Source organism: Zonotrichia albicollis, unplaced genomic scaffold (genome assembly GCF_047830755.1).
Source record: "Zonotrichia albicollis isolate bZonAlb1 unplaced genomic scaffold, bZonAlb1.hap1 Scaffold_176, whole genome shotgun sequence".
NCBI lineage: Eukaryota > Metazoa > Chordata > Aves > Passeriformes > Passerellidae > Zonotrichia > Zonotrichia albicollis.
In genome coordinates this window covers 1-27,765 of record NW_027428374.1, presented here as the reverse complement: position 1 = coordinate 27,765, position 27,765 = coordinate 1, and the positions used below count along the sequence as shown (strand labels likewise).

Genomic DNA, 27,765 nt, shown 5'->3' with positions numbered 1-27,765 from the left:
TGAAAAATCCCAATTTTCCCCCCCAAAATTCCCTGAAAAATCCCAATTTTTCTCCTCAAAATTCCCTGAAAAATTCCAATTTTCTCACCCAAAATTCCCGATTTTCCTCCCCCAAAATCCAAATTTGCCCCAAAATCTCATTTTTCGTGCCAAAATCCCAATTTCCCCCACCAAAACCCCCCAATTTTCCTCTCAAAAATCCCTCCAAAAAAAATCCCAATTTTCATCTCAAAAATCCCCATAAAAATCCCGATTTTCCCGCTGTGGTTTGGCCCCGCCCCCAGGTGCTGACGCGTCCCTCGGCAGCCAATAAGAATTTCCCGTTCCACGTGAGGACGTCGCAGATCGGCTCCGCCCCCCGAGGGGGCGTGGCGGGCGCGACCACTGCCAAGTTTCCGGCGGGGGGGTTCGGGAACGTGACCTTCATCAGCGACAGCGTCCCCAACTTCACCGAGCTCTTCCTCATCCCCCCGCACGCGGCCCCGGGCGTGAGTCTGGGGAGGAAAAACCCAAATTCGGGAAAAAACGCGAAACAACGGGGAAAAAAGAGCAAAAAATGGGGAAAAAAACAGCAAAAAATGGGGAAAAAAATAGCAAAAAATGGGGGAAAAAAACCCCGAAAAATTAGAAAAAATTGGGGAAAAAAACATAAAAAATGGGAGAAAAAAACCCCGAAAAATGAGAAAAAAATGGGGAAAAACCCTAAAAAATGGGGGAAAAAGGGGGGAAAAAACACCCCCGAAAAATGAGAAAAAAGTAGCAAAAAATGGGGGAAAAAACCCCGAAAAATGAGAAAAAATGGGGGAAAATCCCCCCAAAAATGGGGGGAAAAAAGCCAAAAATGGGAAAAAAAAAAAAAAAAACGAAAATGAGGAAAAAAATGGGGGAAAACCCTAAAAAATGGGGGAAAAAAGGGGGAAAAAACACCCCCGAAAAATGAGAAAAAAATGGGGAAAGAACCCTAAAAAATGGGGAAAAAAAAAAAAACAAAAATGAGAAAAAAAATGGGGAAAAAATAGCAAAAAATGGGGGGGGGAAACCCCGAAAAATGAGAAAAAAAAGGGGAAAAAATAGCAAAAAATGGGGGAAAAAAGCCCGAAAAATGAGAAAAAAATGGGGGAAAAATAGCAAAAAATGGGGGGAAAAAGCCCCCAAAAATAGGGAAAAAATACCAAAATAAAACCGTGGAAAATATCCCAGAAAATGGGGAAAATACCAAAAAAATGGGGAAAAAATACCAAAAAAATGGGGAAAAACAAACCAAAAAAAGCATGGAAAATATCCCAGAAAATGGGAAAAAAACCCGAAAAAAGGGAAAAAAATGGGGGGGAGGAGAACCCGAAAAAATGGGGAAATAATACCAAATAATGGGGGGAAAAAACCCCGAAAAAATTGGGAAAAAATAGCAAAAAATGGGGGGAAAACCCCTGGAAACATGGGAAAAAAATAAGAAAAAAATGGGGAAAAAATAGCAAAAAAAGCATGGACAATATCTCTGAAAATGGGGGAAAAATACCAAAAATAATGGAAAAAAAAAAACCAAATAAATGGGGGAAAAATAGCAAAAACTGGGGGGAAAACATAGAAAAAAAATGGGGAAAAATACCAAAAAATGGGGAAAAAACCCTTCAAAAATGGGGAAAAAATCGCCAAAAAAAAAAGCATGGAAAATATCCCAGAAAATGGGGTTGAGCAAGTGAAAAGCAATGGGGAGAAAATCCTGAAAATTGGGGGGAAAAAACGGGAAAAGAATTCAAAAATTGGGAGGAAAATTTGAAAAAACGGGAGGGGGGAGGGAAATCCCAAAATTGGGGGTCCCGGGGTGGGGGGGGACCCCAAAACTGGAGGAAAACCCCAAAAATTGTGGGAAAAATTGTGGGAAAAATGGGGAAATTTTTGGTTTTAGGGTGGGGGGAGCGGAAATTTTGGGGGAAAATTCTCGAAATTTGGGGTTCAGGGATTGGGGGGACCCCAAAATCCAAAATCCCCCCCCCAATTTGGCCCCTCCCCCCCCAGGTGCGGCCGCAGGTGGAGGAGACCCCGGCGGGGGGAGGGGGAGGGGGCGGGGCCGCGGCAGCCCCGCCCCCGCCCAAGGCGCCCCTCCCCCACGGGGGGGGCCCCGAATATTTCAGCGTCCACTCGGGGGGGGGGCGGCTCCTGTGACCCCAAAACGGACCCCAAAATTTGCCAAATTCTGCCCCAAAATCGACCCCAAAATTTGCCAAATCCTGCCCCAAAATCGGTCCCAAAATTGACCCCAAAATTTGCCAAATTCTGCCCCAAAATCGGCCCCAAAATTGACCCGGGGACCCCCAAAATTTGCCAAATCTCGACCCCAAAATCGGCCCCAAAATTGACCCGAGGGACCCCAAATTTTGCCAAATCCCGACCCCAAAATCGGCCCCCAAAATCGACCCCAAAATTTGCCAAATTCTGCCCCAAAATTGGCCCCAAAATTGACCCGGAGGACCCCAAAATTTGCCAAATCCCGACCCCGAAATCGGCCCCAAAATTGACCCCAAAATTTGCCAAATTCTGCCCCAAAATCGACCCCAAAATTGACCCAGGGGACCCCCAAATTTTGCCAAATCCCGACCCCAAAATCGGCCCCCAAAATCGACCCCAAAATTTGCCAAATTCTGCCCCAAAATCGGCCCCAAAATTGACCCCGGGGACCCCCAAATTTTGCCAAATCCCGACCCCAAAATCGACCCCAAAATTGACCCGGGGGACCCCAAAATTTGCCAAATCCCGACCCCGAAATCGGCCCCAAAATTGACCCCAAAATTTGCCAGATTCTGCCCCAAAATCGACCCCAAAATTGACCCGGGGACCCCCAAAATTTGCCAAATCCCGACCCCGAAATTGGCCCCAAAATTGACCCCAAAATTTTCCAAATTCTGCCCCCAAATCGGCCCCAAAATTGACCCGGGGACCCCAAATTTTGCCAAATCCCGACCCCAAAATCGGCCCCAAAATCGGCCCCAAATTTTGCCAAATTCACCCCAAATCCCCGCTCCAAATCCAACCCCTAAAGGGACCTGGGAGACCCCAAAATTCTGCCCCAAATGGGACGGGGGGACCCCAAAATTTGCCAAATTCTGCCCCAAAATCGGCCCCAAAATTGACCCCAAAATTTGCCAAATTCTGCCCCAAAATCGGCCCCAAAATTGACCCGGGGGACCCCAAAATTTTGCCAAATCCCGACCCCAAAATCGGCCCCAAATTTTGCCAAATTTGCCCCAAATCATGACCCCAAATCCTGACTGGTGACCCCAAAATTTAGCCCTATATTCAGCCCTAAATTTTGCCAAATTCGCCCCAAATTTTGCCCCTAAAGGGACCTGGGAGACCCCAAAATCCCGACCCCAAATTTTGCCAAATTCACCCCAAATCCAACCCCTAAAGGGACCTGGGAGACCCCAAAATTCTACCCTAAATGGGACCCGGGGGACCCCAAAATTTTCCAAATCCCGACCCCGAAATCGGCCCCAAAATTTACCCCAAAATTTGCCAAATTCTGCCCCAAAATCGGCCCCAAAATTGACCCGGGGACCCCAAAATTTGCCAAATCCTGACCCCAAAATCGGCCCCAAAATTTGCCAAATTCTGCCCCAAAATCGGCCCCAAAATGGGACCAGAGGACCCCAAAATTTGCCAAATCCCGACCCCAAAATCGGCCCCAAAATTGACCCCAAAATTTGCCAAATTCTGCCCCAAAATCGGCCCCAAAATTGACCTGGGGACCCCCAAATTTGCCAAATTCTGCCTTAAAATTTGCCAAATTCTGCCCCAAAATTTACCCCGGGGACCCCAAAATTTGCCAAATTCTGCCCCAAAATCGGCCCCAAAACTGACCCCAAAATTTGCCAAATTCTGCCCCAAAATCAGCCCCAAAATTGACCCGGGGGACCCCAAAATTTGCCAAATTCTGCCCCAAAATCAGCCCCAAAATTGATCCCGGGGACCCCAAAATTTAGCCCTAAATTCAGCCCTAAATTTTGCCAAATTCACTCCAAATCCAACCCCTAAAGGGACCCGGGAGACCCCAAAATTCTGCCCTAAATGGGACCCGGGGGACCCCAAAATTTGCCAAATTCTGCCCCAAAATCGGCCCCAAAATTGACCCGGGGACCCCCAAAATTTGCCAAATCCCGACCCCAAAATCGGCCCCAAAATTGACCCCAAACTTTGCCAAATCCCGACCCCAAAATCGGCCCCAAATTTTGCCAAATTCACCCCAAATCCAACCCCAAATCCAGCCCTAAATGGGACCCAAGGGACCCCAAAATCTGTCCCGAATTTTGCCAAATTCACCCCAAATCCCCCCTGAGCCCCTCCCCCACCCCCAGATTTCCGGATTTCGCCCAAAATAAAGGAATTTTCAAACTTTGCCGAATGGATTTTATTTTTTTTTTTATTTTATTTTATTTTATTTTATTTTATTTTATTTTATTTTATTTTATTTTATTTTAATTTTTATTTTTATTTTTATTTTTTTATTTTTAATTTTTATTTTATTTTATTTTTATTTTCTTTTATTTATTTTATTTTATTTTATTTTATTTTATGTTATTTTATTTTATGTTATTTTATTTTATTTTATTTCATTTTAATTTTACTTTATTTTATGTTATTTTATGTTATTTTATTTTATTTTATTTTATTTTTTTTTATTTTATTATTTTATTTTATTTTATTTTTTATTTTTATTTTTATTTTTATTTTTATTTTTAATTTTTATTTTTAATTTTTTTTATTTTATTTCATTTCATTTTATTTTATTATATTTTATTTTATTTTTATTTTACTTTATTTTATTTTATTATTTTTATTTTTATTTTTTATTTTTATTTTTATTTTATTTTTATTTTTTTCCTCATTTTTGGGGCGTTTTTCCCCCGCGGTGGGGGGAGGGGCCAAGGCGAATTTCCCACGCCCCTCCCCCCACCCCGGTTTCCATTTCCGGTGGGGGTTTGGGGCAGGGTGGGGGAGGGGCGGGGCCAAGAGGGGATTTTCCCACGCCCCTCCCCCACCCCCCCCTCATTTTGGCGCCAATTGGGGAATTTTTTGGGGGAGGGGCCAGGATGGATTTTCCCACGCCCCTCCCCCACCCTCAATGAGGCTTTTGAAGGGTGGGGGAGGGGTGGGGGAGGGTGTGGGGGTGGGGGAGGGGCGCGCGCGGTTTTATTTCGAGGAAACGCCCGAAACTTCCTCAAATAAAACAAAAAACGACAAAAAAACCGCGAGCCCCTCCCCCACCCCACCCCACCCTCCGCCCCTCCCCCACCCCAGCCCGGCCCCGCCCCTCCCCCACCCCCGGAGCCGCCGCCCTTTGGGGACAATTTGGGGACAGCGGGACAGAGAGAGAGAGAGAGAGGGGGGAGAGAGCCGCCCCTCCCCCACCCGCAACCTTTGGGACCCCTCCCCCACCTTTGGGACCCCTCCCCCACCTTTTGGGGTCACCCCTCCCCCACCTTTGGGACCCCTCCCCCACCCTTTGGGGTCATCCGGGACCCCTCCCCCACCCTTTGGGACCCCTCCCCCACCCTCCGACCCCTCCCCCACCCTCTGGGGTCACCCCTCCCCCACCTTTTGGGGTCACCCCTGCCCCTCCCACACCCTCTGGGACCCCCCCTTTGGGGTCATCTGGGACCCCTCCCCCACCCTTTGGGACCCCTCCCCCACCCTCTGGGACCCCTCCCCCACCCTTTGGGACCCCTCCCCCACCCTTTGGGGTCATCCGGGACCCCTCCCCCACCCTCTGGGACCCCTCCCCCACCCTCCGACCCCTCCCCCACCCTCTGGGGTCACCCCTCCCCCACCTTTTGGGGTCATTTCTGCCCCTCCCCCACCTACACCGGGACCCCTCCCCCACCCTCCGACCCCTGCCCCACCCGCACCCGGACCCCTCCCCCACCCTCTGGGACCCCCCCCCATTGGGGACACCCTTTGGGACCCCTCCCCCACCCTTTTGGGGTCACCCCTCCCCCACCCTTTGGGACCCCTTCCCCCCATTGGGGTCATTTCCACCCCTCCCCCACCCTCCGGGGCCGCCCCTCCCCCACCCCAACTTCGGGAATTCCTCGGTGGGAAAATTCCGGGTGAGTGTGGGGGAGGGGCGGGGGAGGGGGTTGGGGACGTTTGGGGACATTTGGGGACATTTGGGGGCACCAGGGACCTTCTGGGAACCTTCTGGGGACGTTTGGGGACATTTGGGGACATTTGGGGGCACCAGGGACCTTCTGGGAACCTTCTGGGGACATTTTGGGGCCATCTCAGGGACATTTGGGGACATTTGGGACCTTCTGGGGACACCTGGGACCTCTTGGGGACACTTTGGGGACCTTCTGGGGACATTTTGGGACATCTCAAGGACATTTGGGGACACCTTGAGGACATTTGGGGACATTCGGGGACAATTGGGGGGACCTTGGGGACCTTCTGGGGACACCTTGGGGTGTTTTGGGGACATTTGGGGACATTTGGGTCACCAGGGACCTTCTGGGAACCTTCTGGGGACATTTGGGGACATTTTGGGACCTTCTGGGGACACCTGGGGGGACCTTGGGGACCTTCTGGGGACAGAGGGCACCTGGGACCTCTTGGGGACATTTTGGGACCTTCTGGGGACGCCTGGGGGGACCTTGGGGACACTTTGGGGACCTTCTGGGGACATTTTGGGACATCTCAAGGACATTTGGGGACACCTTGAGGACATTTGGGGACAATTGGGGACATTTTGGGGACATTTGGGGGCACCTTGAGGATATCTGGGGACATTTGGGGACATTTTGGGGACATCTCGAGGACATTTGGGGACATTTGAGGACCTTGGGGACGTTCTGGGGACATTTGGGGACATTTTGGGACATTTTTGGGGTCCTTTGGGGACCTTGGGGACGTTCTGGGGACATTTGGGGACATTTTGGGACATTTTTGGGGTCCTTTGGGGACCTTGGGGACGTTCTGGGGACATTTGGGGGCACCTTGAGGATATCTGGGGACATTTTGGGGACATCTCGGGGACATTTGGGGACCTTCTGGGGACACCATGGGGGGTTTTGGGGACATCTCAGGGACCTCTTGGGGACATTTGGGAACCTTCTGGGACCCAGGAACATTTTGGGGACACCCTGGGGACACCTTGGGATGATTTGGGGACATGTCGGGGACACTTTGGGGACATTTCGGGGACATTTGGGACACCAGGGACCTTCTGGTGACATCTTGGGGACATTTTGGGACCTCTTGGGGACATTTGGGGGCACCTCGAGGACATTTGGGGACATTTTGGGGACGTTTGGTGACACCTTGGGGACCCTCTGGGGACCTTTGGGGGCATCTCAGGGGCCTCTTGGGGACATTTGGGGACATTTTGGGGACATTTGGGGACCTTCTAGGGCCCAGGAACATTTTGGGGACATTTGGGGACCTTTGGGGACATTTTGGGGGCACCTTGGGGACATTTTTGGGGTCCTTTGGGGACCTTGGGGACGTTCTGGGGACATTTGGGGACACCTTGAGGATATCTGGGGACATTTTGGGGACATTTGGGGGGACCTTCTGGGGACATTTGGGGGCATCTCAGGGACCTCTTGGGGACATTTGGGGACCTTCTGGGACCCAGGAACATTTTGGGGACACCTTGGGATGATTTGGGGACGTTCTGGGGACGTTTGGGGACAATTTGGGACTTTTTGGGCTCCTCTCGGGGACATTTGGGGACATTTTGGGGACACCGGGGGATGCTCAGTGTCTGCATCCTGACCTTGGCTTTATTTTATTGTATTTATTTTATATTATCCTGTTTTATTTTATTTCATTTATTTTATATTGTTTTATTTTATTTTATTTTATTTTATTTTATTTTATTTTATTTCAAGGTTCCCACCATGTCCTCTATGCTGGTTCTCACCGTTTACATCCTCACCTTCACTTTATTTCACTTTATTTTATTTTATTTTATTTTATTTTATTTTATTTTATTTTATTTTATTTTAAATTTTATTTAATTTATTTTATTTCAAGGTTCCCACCATGTCCTCCACGTTGATTCTCACTGTTTATATCCTCACCTTCACTTTATTTTATTTAATTTCTTTTACTTGATTTTATTTTAAAATTTATTTATTTATTTACTTATTTTGTTTTATTTATCTTATTTTACTTTACTTTATTTTATTTTATTTTACTTTCCTTTAAATTTTATTTATTTTATTTCAACGTTGCCACCATGTCCTCGGCGCTGATCCTCACCATTTACATCCTCACCTTCACTTAATTTAATTTAATTTAATTTAAATTAAATTTTTATTTTATTTTATTTTATTTTATTTTATTTTATTTTATATTTATATTTATATTTATATTTATATTTATATTTATATTTATATTTTATTTATTTTCCAGACCATGTCCTCGGCGCTGATCCTCGCCGTTTACATCCTCACCTTCACTTTATTTAATTTAATTTAATTTAATTTAATTTAATTTATATTTATTTATTTATTTTCCAGACCATGTCCTCGGCGCTGATCCTCGCCGTTTACATCCTCACCTTCACTTTATTTAATTTAATTTAATTTAATTTTTATTTTATTTTATTTTATTTATTTATTTTATTTTATATTTATTTTATTTTATTTTATATTTATTTATTTTCCAGACCATGTCCTCAGCGCTGATCCTCGCCGTTTACATCCTCACCTTCACTTTATTTTATTTAATTTAATTTAATTAATTTAATTTAATTTTATTTAATTTTATTTATTTTATTTTGCAGACCATGTCCTCAGCGCTGATCCTCGCCGTTTACATCCTCACCTTCACTTTATTTAATTTAATTTTATTTTATTTTATTTATTTTATTTAATTTATTTTATTTTATTTTATTTATTTTCCAGACCATGTCCTCGGCACTGATCCTCGCCGTTTACATCCTCGCCTTACTTTATTTAATTTAATTTAATTTAATTTAATTTAATTTAATTTATTTTATATTTTATTTATTTCCCAGACCCTGTCCTCGCTGATCCTCGCCGTTTACATCCTCACCTTCACTTTATTTCATTTTATTTTATTTAATTTCATTTATTAATTTATTTTAATTTAATTTTATTTTATTTTATTTTATTTTATATTTATATATTTTCCAGACCATGTCGTCGGCGCTGATCCTCGCCGTTTACATCCTCACCTTCACTTTATCTTATTTTACTTTATTTAATTTCATTAATTTAATTTAATTTCATTAATTTTATTTATTTTATTTTATTTTGTTTTATTTTATTTTATTTTATTTTATTTATTTTATTTTATATTTATTTATTTTCCAGACCATGTCCTCGGCGCTGATCCTCGCCGTTTACATCCTCACCTTCACTTTATTTAATTTAATTAATTTTATTTTATATTTTATTTTATTTCCCAGACCATGTCGTCAGCGCTGATCCTCACCGTTTACATCCTCACCTTCACCGTCGGCTTTCCCGCCAACGTTTTCACCGTGGCCGTTTTGGCCTCGCGGCCCCGACGCCGACACCGCCCGGCCCCGCCCCCTGCCCCGCCCCCTGCCCCGCCCCGCCCCGCCCTGACGGCGGCCGAGCTGCTGCTGCTCAACCTGGCGGCCGCCGACCTCCTCCTCCTCACCTTCCTCCCGTTCAAGATGGCGGAGGCGGCGGCGGGGCTGGAGTGGCCGCTGCCGGCCGCGCTGTGCCCGCTGACCAATTTCTGCTTCTACTCCTCCATGTACCTGAGCGGGCTCTCCCTGGCGGCGCTGAGCGTGCAGCGCTACCTGGGCGTGGCCTTCCCGCTGCGGCTGCAGGGCCGGCGCCGCCCCGGCCGCGTGGTGGCGCTGTGCGGTGTGCTGTGGCTGCTGGCGTGCGGGCACTGCTCCGTTGTGTTCGTGGCCGAGTTCACGCGCGACGGCGGCCATGATGGCGGCCATGGCGGCGGGAACGGGAGCGGGGGCGGGAGGGGCGGGGAGGCCGTGGTCATTGATCCCATGGTCATTGACCCCATGGTCAACCACGTTGGTCCCATGGTCAACCCCATTGACCCCAGGGTCATTGATCCCATGGCCATTGACCCCATGGTCATTGATCCCATGGTCAACCCCATTGACCCCATGGTCATTGAACCCATGGTCAACCCCATTGACCCCATGGCCAACCCCACTGACCCCATGGCCAACCACCTTGGTGCCATGGTCAACCCCATTGACCCCATGGTCAACCAAGGTGGTCCCATGGCCGTTGGTCCCATGGTCAACCACGTTGACCCCATGGTCAACAACCCCGTGGTCAACCACGTTGGTCCCATGGTCATTGATCCCATGGCCATTGATTCCATGGTCAACACCATTGACCCCATGGCCATTGACCCCATGGCCATTGACCCCATGGTCAACCACGCTGGTCCCATGGCCATTGACCCCAGGGTCAACCCCATTGACCCCATGGCCAACCCCACTGACCCCATGGCCAACCACCTTGGTGCCATGGTCAACCCCATTGACCCCATGGTCAACCAAGGTGGTCCCATGGCCGTTGGCCCCATGGCCAACTCTGTTGGTCCCATGGTCAACCACGGTGGTCCCATGGCCAACCACGGTGGTCCCATGGCCGTTGGCCCCATGGCCAACGACCCCATGGCCAACCCCATTGACCCCATTGCCGTTGACCCCATGGCCAACCCCATTGACCTCAAGAGCTTCAACCCCGTTGACCCCAAAACTCTGAACCTCATTGACCCCAAGACTTTCAACCCCGTTGACCCCAAGAGGTTCAACCCCGTTGACCCCATGGCCATTCACCCCATGGTCAACCCCGCTGACCCCAAGTCCAAGCCCATTGACCCAACTGACCCCAAGACCCATAAACTCAAACTCATTGACCCCAAGGCCAACCCCATTGACCCCATTGACCCCAAGGTCAACTCCATTGACCCCATTGACCCCAAGACCTTCAACCCCATTGACCCCATTGACCCCAAGGTCAACCCCATTGACCCCATTGACCCCAAGACCCACAAACTCAAACTCATCGACCCCAAGACCAACCCCGACCTCTCCAAGCCCCCCAACCCCAAATCCCCCAACCCCATTGACCCTGCTGACCCCAAGACCACCCCCATTGACCCCAAGGTCAACTCCATTGACCCCAAGACCCCCAACTCCAAATTCCCCAACCCCATTGACCCCAAAGTCAACTCCATTGACCCCAACCTCAAATCCCCCAACCCCATTGACCCCAAGACCCCCAACTCCAAATTCCCCATCCCCATTGACCCCAAAGTCAACTCCATTGACCCCAACCCCAAATCCCCCAACCCCAAACCCCCCAACCCCAAGCCCCCCAACCCCATTGACCCCAAAGTCAACTCCATTGACCCCAACCCCAAATCCCCCAACCCCAAACCCCCCAACCCCATTGACCCCAAGCCCCCCAACCCCTCCAAACCCCCCGAGCCCCCTCCCCACCGCTGCTACGAGGACTTCTCGGCCGCCCAGCTGCGCTTCGTGCTCCCGCTGCGCCTCGAGTTCTTCTTCGTCCTCTTCCTCGCCCCCTTCTCCGTCACCGTCTTCTGCTACGTCGGCTTCGTGCGGGCGCTGCTGGCGCGGCCGGCGCTGCCGGCGGCCAAGCGGCGCCGGGCCGTGGGCCTGGCCGTGGCCACCATGCTCATCTTCGGCCTCTGCTTCGCCCCCTACAACGTCTCGCACGTGGTCGGCTTCTGGCAGGGCCGCAGCCCCGGCTGGCGCGTCTACGCCACGCTGCTGAGCGGCCTCAACGCCGCGCTCGACCCGCTCGTCGTCTACTGCTCGTGCGGCGCCGTGCGCCAGGCGCTGGCCGGGCTCTGGGCGGCGGCCAGGGCGAGGCTCGTGGCAATAAATCGGTGAAAAGTTGGGTGAAAAATGGGGAAAATGTGGTCGAAATCAGCGTGGAAAGGGTTAAGGTGTTGTGGGAGTTGGCGCGGAAAGGGTTAATGAGCCACCGGCCCATAGCGACCAAAGAAGCCTCAAAAATCCTCACCAAAAAATGGCCAAAAGGCTTCTCAAATGATCGCCCAAAAGTCGCTCAAAAATCGCCAATAAATCCCCCAAAAATCACTAAAAATCTCCCTAAAAAATCGCCAATAATTGGCCAACAGACTTCTCAAATGATGGCCCAAAAATCGCTAAAAATCCCCCCCAAAAATCGCTAAAAATCTCCCAAAAAATCCTCAAAAAATCCCCAGAGATGCTGAGCGGCCTCAACGCCGCGCTCGACCCGCTCGTCGTCTACTGCTCGTGCGGCGCCGTGCGCCAGGCGCTGGCCGGCCTCTGGGCGGCGGCCAGGGCCAGGGTCGTGGCAATAAATCGGTGAAAAGTTGGGCGAAAATCGGCTTGAAATTGGTTAAGGTGTTGTTGGAGTCGGCGCGGAAAGGGTTAATGAGCCGCCGGCCCATAGCGACCTAAAAAATCACCAAAAATGGCCAAAAGGCTTCTCAAATGATCGCCCAAAAGCCCCTCAAAAATCGCCCCAAAAATCGCTAAAAATCTCCCCAAAAAATCGCCAATGAATCTCCCAAAAATCACCAAAAAATGGCCAATAAATCCCCCAAAAATACTCCAATAATCGCTAAAAATCTCCCCAAAAAATCGCCAAAAAATGGCCAAAAGGCTTCTCAAATGATCGCCCAAAAATCGCTAAAAATCCCCCCCAAAAATCGCTAAAAATCTCCCAAAAAATCCTCAAAAAATCCCCAGAGATGCTGAGCGGCCTCAACGCTGCGCTCGACCCGCTCGTCGTCTACTGCTCGTGCGGCGCCGTGCGCCAGGCGCTGGCCGGCCTCTGGGCGGCGGCCAGGGCGAGGCTCGTGGCAATAAATCGGTGAGAATTCGGTGAAAAATGGGGAAAATGTGGTCGAGATCGGCGTGGAAAGGTGTTGTGGGAGTTGGCGTGGAAAGGGTTAATGAGCCACCAGCCAAAAATCACCAAAAATGGCCAAAAGGCTTCTCAAATGATTGCCCAAAAGCCCCTCAAAAATCGCCAATAAATCCCCCAAAAATCGCTAAAAATCTCACAAAAATTCCCCCAAAAAATCCCCCAAAAAATCGCCAATAAATTTCCCAAAAATTCCCCAAAAATTCCCCAAAAAATCGCCAATAAATCCCCCAAAAATCACTAAAAATCTCCCCAAAAAATCACCAATAAATCCCCTAAAAATACTCCAATAATCGCTAAAAATCTCCCCAAAAAATCGCCAAAAATGGCCAAAAGTCTTCTCAAATGATCGCCCAAAAATCGCTAAAAATCCCCCACAAAAATCGCTAAAAATCTCCCCAAAAAATCCCCAAAAATCCCCAGAGCTGCTGAGCGGCCTCAACACTGGCCGGGCTCTGGGCGGCGGCCAGGGCGAGGGTTGTGGCAATAAATCGGTGAAAATTCGGTGAAAATTGGGTTAAAAAATTGGGAAAGTGCGGTCGGAATCGGCACGGAAAGGGTTAATGAGCCACCAGCCCATAGCGACCAAAGAAGCCTCAAAAATCCTCACGAAAAAATGGCCAAAAGACTTCTCAAATGATGGCCCAAAAGCCCCTCAAAAATCGCCAATAAATCCCAAAAAAATTGCCAATAAATCCCCCAAAAATACACCAATAATCGCTAAAAATCTCCCCAAAAAATCGACAATAAATCTCCCAAAAATTCCCCCAAAAATCCCCCAAAAATTCGCCAAAAAATGGCCGAAAGGCTTCTCAAATGATCGCCCAAAAATCGCTAAAAATCCCCCAAAAATCGCTAAAAATCTCCCCAAAAAATCGCCAATAAATCCCCTAAAAATACTCCAATAATGGCTAAAAATCTCCCCAAAAAATCGCCAATAAATCCCCCAAAAATACTCCAATAATCGCTAAAAATCTCCCCAAAAAATTGCCAATAAATCCCCTAAAAATACTCCAATAATCGCTAAAAATCTCCCCAAAAAACCACCAATAAATCCCCTAAAAATACTCCAATAATCGCTAAAAATCTCCTCAAAAAATCGCCAATAAATCCCCCAAAAATACTCCAATAATCGCTAAAAATCTCCCCAAAAATCACCAATAAATCCCCCAAAAATACTCCAATAATCGCTAAAAATCTCCCCAAAAAATCGCCAAAAAATGGCCAAAAGGCTTCTCAAATGATGGCCAAAAGTCCCTCAAAAATCCCCCCCAAAAATCGCTAAAAATCTCCCCAAAAAATCGCCAATAAATCTCCCAAAAAATCGCCAAAAAATGGCCAAAAGGCTTCACAAATGATCGCCCAAAAATCGCCAATAAATCCCCCAAAAATCGCTAAAAATCTCCCCAAAAAATCGCCAATAAATCCCCTAAAAATACTCCAATAATCGCTAAAAATCTCCCCCAAAAATCGCCAATAAATCCGCTAAAAATACTCCAATAATCACTAAAAATCTCCCCAAAAAATCGCCAATAAATCTCCTAAAAATTCCCAAAAAAGTTCCCCCAAAATACATGAAAGTGGCCAAACGGCTTCTCGAATGATCGCCCAAAAGTCCCTCAAAAATCACCAGTAAATCTCGCAAAAATCACTAAAAATCTCCCCAAAAAAACCGCCAATAAATCTCCCAAAAATTCCCAAAAAATCGCCAATAAATCCCCCAAAATACTCCAATAATCGCCAAAAATCTCCCCAAAAATCGCCAATAAATCTCCCAAAAATTCCCCAAAAATCACCAATAAATCCCCCCAAAATAATCCAATAATCGCTAAAAATCTCCCCAAAAATCGCCAAAAAATCTCCCAAAAATACTCCAATAATCGCTAAAAATCTCCCCAAAAAATCGCCAATAAATCTCAAAAAAATCACTAAAAATCTCCCCAAAAAATCGACAATAAATCCCCCAAAAATACTCCAATAATCGCTAAAAATCTCCCCAAAAAAATTGCAATAAATCCCCCAAAAATTCCCCAAAAAATCGCCAAAAAATGGCCAAAAGGCTTCTCAAATGATGGCCCAAAAGTCCCTCAAAAATCGCCAATAAATCCCCCCAAAATACTCTAATAATCGCTAAAAATCTCCCCAAAAAATCGCCAATAAATCTCCCAAAAATTCCCCAAAAAATCGCCAAAAAATGGCCAAAAGGCTTCGCAAATGATCACCCAAAAGTCCCTCAAAAATCGTCAATAAATCCCCCCAAAAAATGCTCCAATAATCACTAAAAATCTCCCAAAAAATCGCCAATAAATCCCCTAAAAATACTCCAATAATCGCTAAAAATCTCCCCAAAAAATCGCCAATAAATCCCCCAAAAATACTCCAATAATCGCTATAAATCTCCCCAAAAAATCGCCAATAAATCTCCTAAAAATTCCCCAAAAAGTCCAAAAAAATTCGCCAAAAATCACCAAAGAAATCCCCCAGAAATCCTCCAAAAATGGTCCAAACATCCCCCCAAAATCGCCAAAAAACGCCCCCAAAAATCGCTAAAAATCTCCACAAAAAATCACCAAAAAATGCCCCAAAAATCCCTCAAAAATGGCCAAAAAATCTCTCAAAAATGGCCAAAAAATCTCTCAAAATTCAGAAAAAAAATTTCCACAAATCCACCAAATAAACACCCAAAAATAATTTTAAAAAATCCCCAAAAATCTCAAAAAAAATCCGCCACAAAACCACAAAAATTCCCCAAAAATCCCCCAAAATCGTCACAAGAATCCTCCCAAAATCCCAAAAACTTCAGTGAGAACCAGACCCAAAAAAAGCACAAAAAAAAAATCCAAATCCTCAAAATTGCCCAAAAATTCCCCAAAAAATTCCCCAAAATCCCCCAAAAATCCCCCCAAAATTCAGCAGGGCAATCTCCCTGTGCCATGACGTCATCCCAATGGCATGACGCCACACCCGCAATGTGACGTCACGAATCCCAACGAACCGCTGCCAAAAGCCCCAAACCGTCACCACTGGCGGGATAATGACGTCACTCCTGTCGCGACAGCTGCGACAGTCGCGTCCTTCCCGCCCTTTCTCCGTTGCCATGGCGACGGTCCTCCAGCGCCGCCCGCCCCAAGATGGCGGCGCCCTCAAGATGGCCGCTCCGCCCCGCTCGCCCTTGGCGCCTCTATGGTCGCGGGCGCGCCGCACCGCCTCGACCAATAGGAGCGTTCGATAGGTGGGGCCAATCCCGATATCCACCAATCACTCAGCGAAACGTCACCGAAGAGGCGTGGCCCACACCGCCCCTGACCCCGGGAAGGCGGGACGGGAACTCAACCGTGAGGCGCTGACCAATGAAAAGCGAAAGAGGGCGGGATTTAAGAGGGATTGACCAATAGACGCGCGCCGGAACGAAGCGCTGACCAATGGCAGCGGGGGGTGGGCGTGGCTTAGAGCTGGGCGCTCTCCGGCCGCCGCCGCGTGAGTTCGGCGTGGGGGGGGAGGGGCGGCGGCGATTTTGGGGCGAATTTGGACGATTTTGGGGCTTTTTGGGGTCACCCCCTGAGGGGTCGTGGAGGGGGCGGGGCGACTTTCTTGGGGGAGGGGGTTTGGCGCGGAGATTTGGCGGGAAAACGCGGCGGTTTGGCGGGAATTTGCTCTGGGGTGAAACTGGGGGGGATTCGCGTGGAAATTTGAGCGAAATTTTAATTTTTTTTTTGTTATTTTGTTATTTTTTAGCATGGGCAACGTCTGGGCCGCCGGGTCCCCCCCTCCCCCCCCCGCTGCCCCTCCCCCCCCTGCTGCCCGTGCCCCCCCCCCGGCTTTGGGGCCCCGCCCCCCGTCAGCGGCCTGGGTGGGGGAGGGGCGCCCCTCCCCCCGCGCGCCCCCGAGGGGGCGGAGCCTCTGCCGAACCCCGGAGCCTTCGAGGAGTGCCACCGGCGCTGCAAGGGTGAGCGGAATCGGCACAAATCGGCCCCAAAATCTGCCCAAAAGCGGCAAAAATCCGCCCAAAAATCGCCCAAACATCACCCAAAAATCTGCACAAAATTTCCCAAAAATCGGCCCAAAAATCACCCAAAAATCTGCACAAAAATCACCCAAAAATCTGCACAAAATTTCCCAAAAATCGACCTAAAAATCTACCAAAAATCCCCAAAAATCTGCCCAAAAATGCCCAAAATCTGCACAAAAATCACCCAAAAATCTGCACAAAAATCACCCAAAATCTGCACAAAAATCACCCAAAATCTGCCCAAACATCACCCAAAAATCTGCACAAAAATCACATAAAAATGCCCAAAATCTGCACAATCACCCCAAAAATCTGCCCAAAAAATCGCCCAAAATCTGAATAAAAATCGCCCAAAATCTGCCCAAACATCACCCAAAAATCTGCTCAAAAATACCAAAAATCACCCCAAAATCTGTCCAAAAATCTTTCCAAAAATCCCCCCAAAATCCTCAAAAATCCCCCATAAATCTGCACAAAAATCACCCAAAAATTGCCCAAAATGTGTCCAAACATCACCCAAAAATCTGCACAAAAATCACATAAAAATTCCCAAAAATCTGCCCAAAACATCACCCAAAAATCTGCACAAAAATCCTCCAAAATCTGCCCAAACATCACCCAAAAATCTGCACAAAAATTCCCAAAAATCGCCCCAAAAATCCCCAAAAATCTGCCCAAACAGCACCAAAAATCTGCCCCAAAATCCCACCCAAAAATCGCCCAAAATCGGCCCAAACATCACCCAAAAATCTGCACAAAAATCACATAAAAATTCCCAAAAATCGGCCCAAACATCACCCAAAAATCTGCACAAAAATTCCCAAAAATCTGCACAAAAATTCCAAAAATCTGCCGAAACATCACCCAAAAATCTGCTCAAAAATACCCAAAAATCTGTCCAAAAATCTTTCCAAAAATCTACCCAAAATCTGCCCCAAAATCCTCAAAAATTCCCCAAAAATCTGCACAAAAATCACCCAAAAATCTGCTAAAAAATGCCCAAAAATCACCCAAAAATCTGTCCAAAAATCTTTCCAAAAATCCCCCCAGATCTGCCCAAAAGTCCGCCCAAAAATCTGCCAAAAAATGCCCAAAAATCTGCCCAAAAATCTGCCCCAAAATTCCCAAAAGTCTACCCAAAAATCGCCCAAAACCTGCCCAAACATCACTCAAAAATCTGCCCTAAAATCCCCAAAAATCTGCCCAAAAATTCCCAAAATCTGCCCAAACATCACTCAAAAATCTGCCCTAATATCCCCAAAAATCTGCCCAAAAATTCCCAAAAATCTGCCCAAAAATATGTCCAAAAATGCCCCAAAAATTGCCCAAAATCTGCACAAAAATCCCCAAAAATCTGCCCAAAAATTCCCAAAAATCTGCCAAAAATCTACCCAAAAATCCCCAAACATCTACCCAAAAATTCCCAAAAATCTGCCCAATAATCCCCAAAAAATCTACCCAAAAATCTGCTTCAAAATCCACCCAAAAATTCCCAAAATCTGCCAAAAAATGCCCAAAAATCTGCAAAAGTCTGCCCAAAAATCCCAAATAATCTGCCTAAAAATTCCCAAAAATCTGCCTAAAAATTCCCAAAAATCTGCCCCAAAATCACCCAAAAATCTGCCCCAAAATCCCCAAAAATCTGCACAAAAATCTGCCCAAAAATCACCCAAAAATCTGCCCCAAAATCCCCAAAAATCTACTCAAAAATTCCCAAAAATCTGCCCAATAATCCCCAAAAAATTTACCCAAAAATCTGCTTAAAAATCCACCCAAAAATTCCCAAAAATCTGCCAAAAAATGCCCAAAAATCTGCCAAAAGTCTTCCCAAAAATCGCCCAAAATCTGCCCAAACATCACCCAAAAATCTGCACAAAAATTCCCAAAAATCACCCAAAAATCGCCCAAAATCTGCCCAAAACATCACCCAAAAATCTACACAAAAATCACATAAAAATTCCCAAAAATCGGCCCAAAAATCTGCCCAAACATCACCCAAAAATCTGCTCAAAAATACCCAAAAATCCCCCCAAAATCTGCCCCAAAATCCTCAAAAATCCCCCAAAAATCTGCCAAACATCACCCAAAAATCTGCACAAAAATTCCCAAAAATCGCCCCAAAAATCTGCACAAAAATCTGCCCAAACATCACCCAAAAATCTGCCCCAAAATCCCACCCAAAAATCGCCCAAAATCTGCCCAAAATCTGCCCAAACATCACCCAAAAATCTGCACAAAAATCACATAAAAATTCCCAAAAATCGGCCCAAAAATCGCCCAAAAATCTGCCCAAAAATCACATAAAAATTCCCAAAAATCGGTGCAAAAATCGCCCAAAAATCTGCCCAAAAATTGCCCAAAATCTGCCCAAATATCACCCAAAAATCTGCACAAAAATCACCCAAAAATCTGCCCAAAAATCCACCCAAAAATTCCCAAAAATCTGCCAAAAAATGCCCAAAAATCTGCCAAAAATCTACCCAAAAATCCCCAAACATCTACCCAAAAATTCCCAAAAATCAACCAAAAATCTGCCCCAAAATCCCCAAAAATCTACCCAAAAATTCCAAAAATCACCCAAAAATCTGCCCCAAAATCCCCAAAATCTACTTAAAAAATTCCCAAAAATCTGCCCCAAAATCACCCAAAATCTGCCCAAAAATCACCCAAAAAATCTGCCCCAAATCCCCAAAAATCACTCAAAAATTCCCAAAACTCTGCCAAAAGTCTGCCCAAAAATTCCCAAAAATCTGCCAAAAAATCCCCAAAAATCTGCCCAAAAATCACCCAAAATGGGGCAAAATCACCCCCAAAATAAGCCCAAAATGACTGCAAAAATCAACCCAAAAATAAAAATAAATCCCCCTAAAAATCATCCCAAAATCCCAAACAATCACTCCAAAAATGACCCCAAAAATCAGAAAAAACCCACCCAAAAATTCAACCCAAAAATCAGCTCAAACTTAAAAATAATCAGCTCCAAATCTTTAAAAAATCACCCAAAAATCAGCCTGAAAATGAGCAAAAAATCACCCCCAAAAATCCAAAAAATCACCCCAAAATAAAAGAAAAATCACTCCAAAAATGACCCTAAAAATCCCAATTTTTCCCCTCAAAATCCCCCAAATTTTCCCCCAAAAATCCCCCAAATTTTCCCAACTTTTCCCCAAAAAATTCTCAATTTTCCTCCTAAAATTCCCCCAAAAATCCCAACTTTTCCCCTAAAAATCCCAACTTTTCCCCGAAAATCCCCCAAATTTTCCCAACTTTTCCCTAAAAAATTCTCAATTTTTCTCCTAAAATTCCTCAAAAATTCCCCAAAAATCCCAATTTTCACCCCCTCAAAATCCCAATTTTCACCCCCCAAAAATCCCCCAAATTTTCCCAACTTTTCCCCAAAAAATCTCAATTTTCCTCCTAAAATTCCCCCAAAAATTCCCCAAAAATTCCCAATTTTCACCCCCTAAAATTCCCAATTTTTCCCCTTAAAATCCCCCAAATTTCCCAAAAAAATTCTCAATTTTCCTCCTAAAATTCCCCTCAAAATTCCCCAAAAATCCCAATTTTCCACCCCCTCAAAATCCCAATTTTTCCCCTGAAAATCCCCCAAATTTTCCCAACTTTTCCCCAAAAAATCTCAATTTTCCTCCTAAAATTCCCCAAAAATTCCCCAAAAATCCCAATTTTTCCCCTAAAAATCCCAATTTTCCCCTTAAAATCCCCAACTTTTTCCCAAAAAATTCTCAATTTTCCTCCTAAAATTCCCCCAAAAATTCCCCAAAAATCCCAATTTTCACCCCCTCAAAATCCCAATTTTTCCCCCCAAAATCCCCCAAATTTTCCCCAAAAAATTCTCAATTTTCCTCCTAAAATTCCCCCAAAAATTCCCCAAAAATTCCCAATTTTCACCCCCTAAAATTCCCAATTTTTCCCTCAAAATTTCAATTTTTTTCCCCTTTTTCAGAGCTGTTCCCGGTGCAGATGGAGGGGGTGAAGCTGACGGTGAACAAAGGGCTCAGCAACCACTTCCAGGTGAGAAATTCCGAATTTTTTTGGATTTTTTGAGAAATTTGGGAATTAAAAATAAAATTTAATTTTTTAGAAATTTTAATGGAATTTTTAATTCATTTTTTGGGGATTTTTTGGTGATTTTTTTCAAATTTTTTGTGATTTTTTTGTGATTTTTTTCGAATATTTTGGGGATTTTTTTGTGGTTTATTGGAGATTTTTTCCAGAATTTTTAGGGATTTTTTAGGGATTTTTTTGATTTTTTTTTTTTGTAGAATTTAAATGGATTTTTTTTGATTTTTTCAAATTTTAATGGATTTTTTGGGGTGAATTTTCATAGATTTTTTTTTTGTTTTTTCATGGCATTTTTTTCAAATGTATTTGAGGTTTTTTGGGAATTTATAATTTTGTTTTGAGAATTTTTGTGGAATTTAAATGGAATTTTTCGTGATCTTTTGGAGGATTTTTTTTGGAATTTTTTCAGAATTTTTATGGATTTTTTTCCAAAACTTATTGGGGTTTATTTTCTATTTTTGGGAGGGATTTTTGGTGCAATTTTTATGAATTTTTTTTTTAGATTTTCTGTGGAATTTGGGGGGGAATTTTGGAAGATTTTTCATGGAATTTTTATGGGATTTTTTTAGGATTATTTTGAATTTTGGGGCAAATTTTTTAGGGAACATTTTGAATTTTTGGAGGATTTTTTTTGGTCTTTTTTTAGCTTTTAAATTTTTTTTTAGGGAATTTTTTGGGAAATTTTTTGTAGGATTATTTTAAATTTTGGGGGATTTTTTGGGGGGGATTATTTTGAATTTTTGGCCTTTTTTGGGCGATTTTTTGGATTTTTTTTTTATTTTTTCACAGATTTTTTTGGGGTTTTTTTCCTTTATCCATTCCCAGTGTGAATTTTATGGAATTTTCTGGAATTTTGGGAATTTCCTGCTCCTTTTTTTCCCTTTCCAGGTGAACCACACGGTCGCCCTGAGCACCCTGGGAGAATCCAATTATCACTTTGGGGCCACCTACGTGGGCACCAAACACCTGAGCCCCACCGAGGTCAGAAACGGGGAAAATTCCCCCAAATTTGGGCAAAATTTGGGAAAAAATTTGGGGAAAAAATGGGGGAAAATTCAGGGAAAAATTGGGAAAAAATTGGAGAAAATTTGGGGGAGATTCGAGGAAAAATTGGGATTTTTTGAGGGGAAAATTTGGATTTTTTTGGGTAAATTTTGAGGAATTTCTGGATTTCTTGGGAGGAAAATGTGGGGAAAATTCAAGGAAAAATTGGAGAACATTTGGGGGAGATTCGAGGAAAAATTGGGATTTTTTTTGAGGGGAAAATTTGGATTTTTTTGGTAAATTTTGAGGAATTTCTGGATTTTTTGGGAGGAAAATTTGGGGAAAATTTGAGGGAATTTTGGGTGAATTTAGGAAAATTTTGAGGAAAATTTGGGGATAGATTCAAGGGAAAATTTGGATTTTTTTGGGTGAATTTTGGGAATTTTTTAGGAATTTTTGAGGGGAGGGTTTTGAGATTTTTTTGGGAATTTGGGGATTTCAAGAAATTTTAAAATGTTGGGAATTTGGGGGATTTTGGGGATGAGGGCACCAAACACCTGAGCCCCACCGAGGTCAGAAACGGGGAAAATTCCCCCAAATTTGGGCAAAAATTGGGAAAAAAATTGGGGAAAAAATGGGGGAAAATTCAGGGAAAAATTGGGGAAAACTGGGAAAAAATTGGAGAAAATTTGGGAAAAAATTGGAGAAAATTTGGGGGAGATTCGAGGAAAAATTGGGATTTTTTGAGGGGAAAATATGGATTTTCTGGGTAAATTTTGAGGAATTTCTGGATTTTTTGGGAGGAAGATTTGGGAAAATTCAAGGAAAAATTGGGAAAAAATTGGAGAAAATTTGGGGGAGATTCGAGGAAAAATTGGGATTTTTTGAGGGGAAAATTTGGATTTTTTTGGGTAAATTTTGAGGAATTTCTGGATTTTTTGGGAGGAAGATTTGGGGAAAATTCAGGGAAAAATTGGAGAAAATTTGGCAGAGATTCGAGGAAAAATTGGGATTTTTTTGAGGGGAAAATTTGAATTTTTTTGGGTAAATTTGGAGGAATTTCTGGATTTTTTGGGAGGAAAATTTGGGGAAAATTCAGGAAAAAATTGGAGAAAATTTGGCGGATATTCAAGGAAAAATTTGGATTTTTTGAGGGGAAAGTTTGGATTTTTGGGTAAATTTTGAGGAATTTCTGGATTTTTTGGGAGGAAAATTCAGGGGAAAAATTGGGGAAAAATTGGAGAAAATTTGGGGGAGATTTGAGGAAAAATTTGGATTTTTTGAGGGGAAAAATTGGATTTTTTTGGGTAAATTTTGAGGAATTTCTGGATTTTTTGGGGTTTTTTTTGAGGAAAATATGGGGGAAAATTTTGTGGAAATTTTGTAGAAGATTCAGGAAAAGTTGGCCAAAATCTGAGGAAAAATCAGGAAATTGTGGGGGAAATTTGGGGAAAAAATAAGGAAAATTTGGGGGAATTTAGAAAGAATTGGGAGAATTTTTTGGGGGAATTTCTGGGAATTGTGGGCACCAAACACCTGAGCCCCACCGAGGTCAGAAACGGGGAAAATTCCCCCAAATTTGGGCAAAATTAGGGAAAAAATTGGGGAAAAAAATGGGGGAAAATTCAGGGGAAAATTGGGAAAAAATTGGAGAAAATTTGGCGGAGATTCGAGAAAAATTGGGATTTTTTGGGGGTGAAAATTCCCCAAAAATTCCCCAATTTTCCACTCAAAATTCCCAATTTTTCCCAAAATTCCCAATTTTCATCCCCAATTCCCAACTTTTGCCCCAAAATTCCCCAAAAAATCCCAATTTTCACCCCTTAATTCCCAATTTTTCCCCAAAATTCCACATTTTCACCCCTAATTCCCAATTTTCCCCTCAAAATTCCCTAAAAAATTCCCAATTTTCGCCCCCTAATTCCCAACTTTCCCCTCATAAATCCCTAAAAACCCCAATTTCCCCTGAAAATTCCCAATTTTCCCTCCCTAAATTCCCAACTTTTCCCCCAAAATTCCCCAAAAATCCCAATTTTCCCCTCAAAAATCCCCTAAATTCCCAATTTTCCGCCCCTAATTCCCAATTTTTCCCTCAAAATTCCCAATTTCCATCCTTAATTCCCAACTTTTCCTTTTCACCCCTAATTCCCAACTTTTCCCTCAAAATCCCCCAAAAATTCCCAATTTTCCCTTCAAAATTCCCCAAAAAATCCCAATTTTCACCCTCTAAATTCCCAATTTCTGCCCCAAAATCCCCAATTTTTCCCCAAAATTCCCAATTTCCCTCCCTAAATTCCCAACTTTTCCCTCAAAATCCCCCAAAAATTCCCAATTTTCCCCTCAAAATCCCCAACTTTTGCCCCAAAATTCCCCAAAAATCCCAATTTCACCCCCTAATTCCCAATTTTTGCCCCAGAATCCCCAACTTTTCCCAATTTTTCCCCAAAAATCCCAATATTCAGCCCCTAAATTCCCAACTTTTCCCCCAAAATCTCCCAAAAATTCCCCAATTTTCCCCCTAAAATATCCCAATTTTCCCCTCAAAATTCCCCAAAAATCCCAATTTTCCCCTGAAAATTCCCAATTTCCCTCCCTAAATTCCCAACTTTCCCCTCAAAATTCCCCAAAAAATTCCCAATTTTCCACTCAAAATTCCCAATTTTCAGCCCCTAAATTCCCAACTTTCCCCTCAAAATTCCCCAAAAAATCCCAATTTTCACCCTCTAAATTCCCAATTTCTGCCCCAAAATCCCCAATTTTTCCCCAAAATTCCCAATTTCCCTCCCTAAATTCCCAACTTTTCCCTCAAAATCCCCCAAAAAATTCCCAATTTTCCCTCAAAATCCCCAACTTTTGCCCCAAAATCTCCCGAAAATTCCCCAATTTTCCCCTCAAAATTCCAATTTCCATCCTTAATTCCCAACTTTTCCTTTTCACCCCTAATTCCCAACTTTCCCTCAAAATTCCCCCAAAAATTCCCAATTTTCCCCCCCTAAATTCCCAACTTTCCCCTCAAAATTCCCCAAAAAATTCCCAATTTTCCCCTCCTAAATTCCCAACTTTTCCATCAAAATTCCCAAAAAAAATCCCAATTTTCACCCCAAATTTCCCAAAAAATCCCAATTTTCACCCTCTAAATTCCCAACTTTTGCCCCAAGAATCCAATTTTCACCCCAATTTTCCCAATTTCCACCCTTAATTCCCAACTTTTCCTTTTCACCCCTAAATTCCCAACTTTTCCCCCAAATCTCCCAAAAATTCCCAATTTTTCCCTCAAAAATCCCTAAAAATCCCAATTTTTCCCCAAAATTCCCAATTTTCCCCTCAAAATTCCCAATTTCACCCCAAAATCCCAATTTTCACCCTTAATTCCCAACTTTCCCCCAAAATCTCCCGAAAATTCCCCAATTTTCCCTCAAAATTCCCAATTTCCCCCCTTAATTCCCAATTTTTCCCTCAAAATTCCCAATTTCCACCCTTAATTCCCAACTTTTCCTTTTCACCCCTAATTCCCAACTTTTCCCTCAAAATTCCCCAAAAATTTCCCTAATTTCTCCTCAAAATTCCCCAAAAATTTCCCTAATTTTCTCCTCAAAATTCCCCCAAAAATCCCAATTTTTCCCCAAAATTCCCAATTTTTCCCTCAAAATTCCCAATTTTCCCCCAAAATTCCCCAAAAAATTCCCAATTTCCCCCCCTAAATTCCCAACTTTTGCCCCAAAATTCCCCAAAAATTCCCCAATTCCCCCCCCCAAATTCCCAACTTTTCCCTCAAAATTCCCCCAAAAATTCCCCAATTTTCGCCCCCTAATTCCCAACTTTTCCCTCAAAATTCCCAAAACTCCCAAATTTTCACCCCAAAATTCCCAATTTTCCCTCAAATTCCCCATTTTCACCCTAATCCCCAACTTTTCCCAATTTTCCCCCAAAATTCCCAATTTTCCCCCCTAAATTCCCAACTTTCCCCTCAAAATTCCCCAAAAAATTCCCAATTTTCGCCTCAAAATTCCCCTAAAATTCCAATTTTCACCCCAAAAATCCCAATTTTCACCCCAAAATCCCCCAAAAATTCCCCAATTTTCCCCTCAAAATTCCCAATTTTTCCCCAAAATTCCCCAACTTTTCCCCTCAAAAATCCCCAAAAATTCCCCAATTTTCCCCCCCTAAATTCCCAACTTTTCCCTCAAAATTCCCCAAAATTCCCAATTTTCCGCCCCTAATTCCCAATTTCCCCCCCTAAATTCCCAACTTTTCCCCTCAAAATTCCCAAAAAATTCCCCAATTTTCACCTCAAAATTCCCCTAAAATTCCAATTTTCACCCCAAAATTCCCAATTTTCACCCCTAATTCCCAACTTTTCTCTCAAAATTCTCCAAAAAATCCCAATTTTCACCCCAAAATTCCCAATTTTCAGCCTCTAAATTCCCAATTTTCACCCCAAAATTCCCAACTTTCCCCTCAAAATTCCCAAAAAATCCCAATTTTCACCCCAAAATATCCCAACTTTCCCCTCAAAATTCCCCAAAAATCCCAATTTTCCCCTGAAAATTCCCAATTTTCCCTCCCTAAATTTCCAACTTTCCCCTCAAAATTCCCCAAAACTCCCAAATTTTCACCCCAAAATTCCCAATTTTCCCCCTCAAAATTCCCAATTTTCCGCCCCTAATTCCAACTTTTCCCTCAAAATTCCCCAAAAATTTCCCTAATTTTCTCCTCAAAATTCCCCCAAAAATCCCAATTTTCAATCCAAAATTCCCCAAAAAATCCCAATTTTCACCCTCTAAATTCCCAACTTTTGCCCCAAAATCCCCAATTTTTCCCCAAAATTCCCAATTTTCATCCCTAATTCCCAACTTTTTCCCAATTTTCCACAAATTCCCAATTTTTGTTGTTCCAGGCGTTCCCGGTGCTGGTGGGGGACATGGACAACAGCGGCAGCCTCAACGCCCAGGTCGTGCATCAGCTCAGCTCCAAAATCCGCTCCAAAGTTGCATTCCAGGTAAAAAAATTTGGGAATTTTTGGAATTTTTGGGATTTTGGGAATTCTGGAAATTTTTGGGAATTTTTTGGGAATTTTTGGGATTTTTTTTGGAATTTTTTGGGCGATTTTTGGGCGATTTTAGGGGGTTTTTTGGGTTTTTTTAGGGGATTTTTGGTGATTTTTTTTTTAATTTTCAGGGAATTTTTTAATGGGTTTTTTGGGGGGATTTGGGAATATTTTAAGGGAATTTTTTGGGATTTTTTGGGGATTTTTTGGGGATTTTTTGGCGATTTTTGGGGATTTTTTGGGTTTTTTAGGGGATTTTTTTTAAATTTTCTGGGATTTTTTAAATGATTTTTTTGGGGATTTGGAAATATTTTAAGGGAATTTTTTTGGAATTTTTAGGGTGATTTTAGGGGGATTTTTGGGGTTTTTTGCAGTTTTTTAAGGGGATTTTTGGTGATTTTTAAAAAAATTTCTGGGAATTTTTTGAATGATTTTTGGGGGGGATTTGGGATTATTTTAAGGGAATTTTTTGGGGATTTTTGGGAATTTTTTGGGTGATTTTTGGGGTTTTTTTGGGGGATTTTTGGTGATTTTTCAAAATTTTTTGGGAATTTTTAAAATTTTTTTGGGGGGATTTGGGAATATTTTAAGGGAATTTTTTGGGGATTTTTTGGGAATTTTTTGGGTGATTTTTGGGCGATTTTTGGGGGATTTTTTGTGATTTTTAAAAAATTTTCTGGGGTTTTTTAAATGTTTTTTGGGGATTTGGGAATATT

General features: G+C 43.7%; 3 protein-coding genes across 3 annotated transcripts in view; all 3 read left to right on the top strand.

Moving 5' to 3' along the window:
- The window catches only part of LOC141727675 (transmembrane protein 145-like), a 46,678-nt gene extending 42,285 nt beyond the window's left edge, over positions 1 to 4,393 (top strand). Inside the window, 2 exon segments of the mRNA XM_074533937.1 lie at positions 285 to 488; positions 2,017 to 4,393. Of these exon segments, the coding sequence (XP_074390038.1) occupies positions 285 to 488; positions 2,017 to 2,163 (351 nt within the window). The 3' untranslated portion in view covers positions 2,164 to 4,393.
- A 1,644-nt stretch (positions 4,394 to 6,037) lies between these two features.
- LOC141727674 (uncharacterized) lies at positions 6,038 to 11,902 on the top strand. Its single transcript, XM_074533936.1, has 2 exons — positions 6,038 to 6,104; positions 9,434 to 11,902. The coding sequence occupies exon 2, from the start codon at positions 9,437 to 9,439 to the stop codon at positions 11,897 to 11,899; it is 2,463 nt and encodes an 820-aa protein (XP_074390037.1). The 5' UTR covers positions 6,038 to 6,104; positions 9,434 to 9,436; the 3' UTR covers positions 11,900 to 11,902.
- Positions 11,903 to 16,662: 4,760 nt separating this feature from the next.
- Positions 16,663 to 26,988, top strand: TOMM40 (translocase of outer mitochondrial membrane 40; the record flags this gene model as incomplete). Its single annotated transcript, XM_074533938.1, is given in 5 exon segments — positions 16,663 to 16,725; positions 16,728 to 16,872; positions 20,900 to 20,967; positions 21,907 to 21,999; positions 26,900 to 26,988. Coding segments are annotated over 5 exon segments (458 nt in total), but the record flags the coding sequence as incomplete, so codon positions are not given.
- Between the last annotated feature and the right edge of the window lie 777 nt (positions 26,989 to 27,765).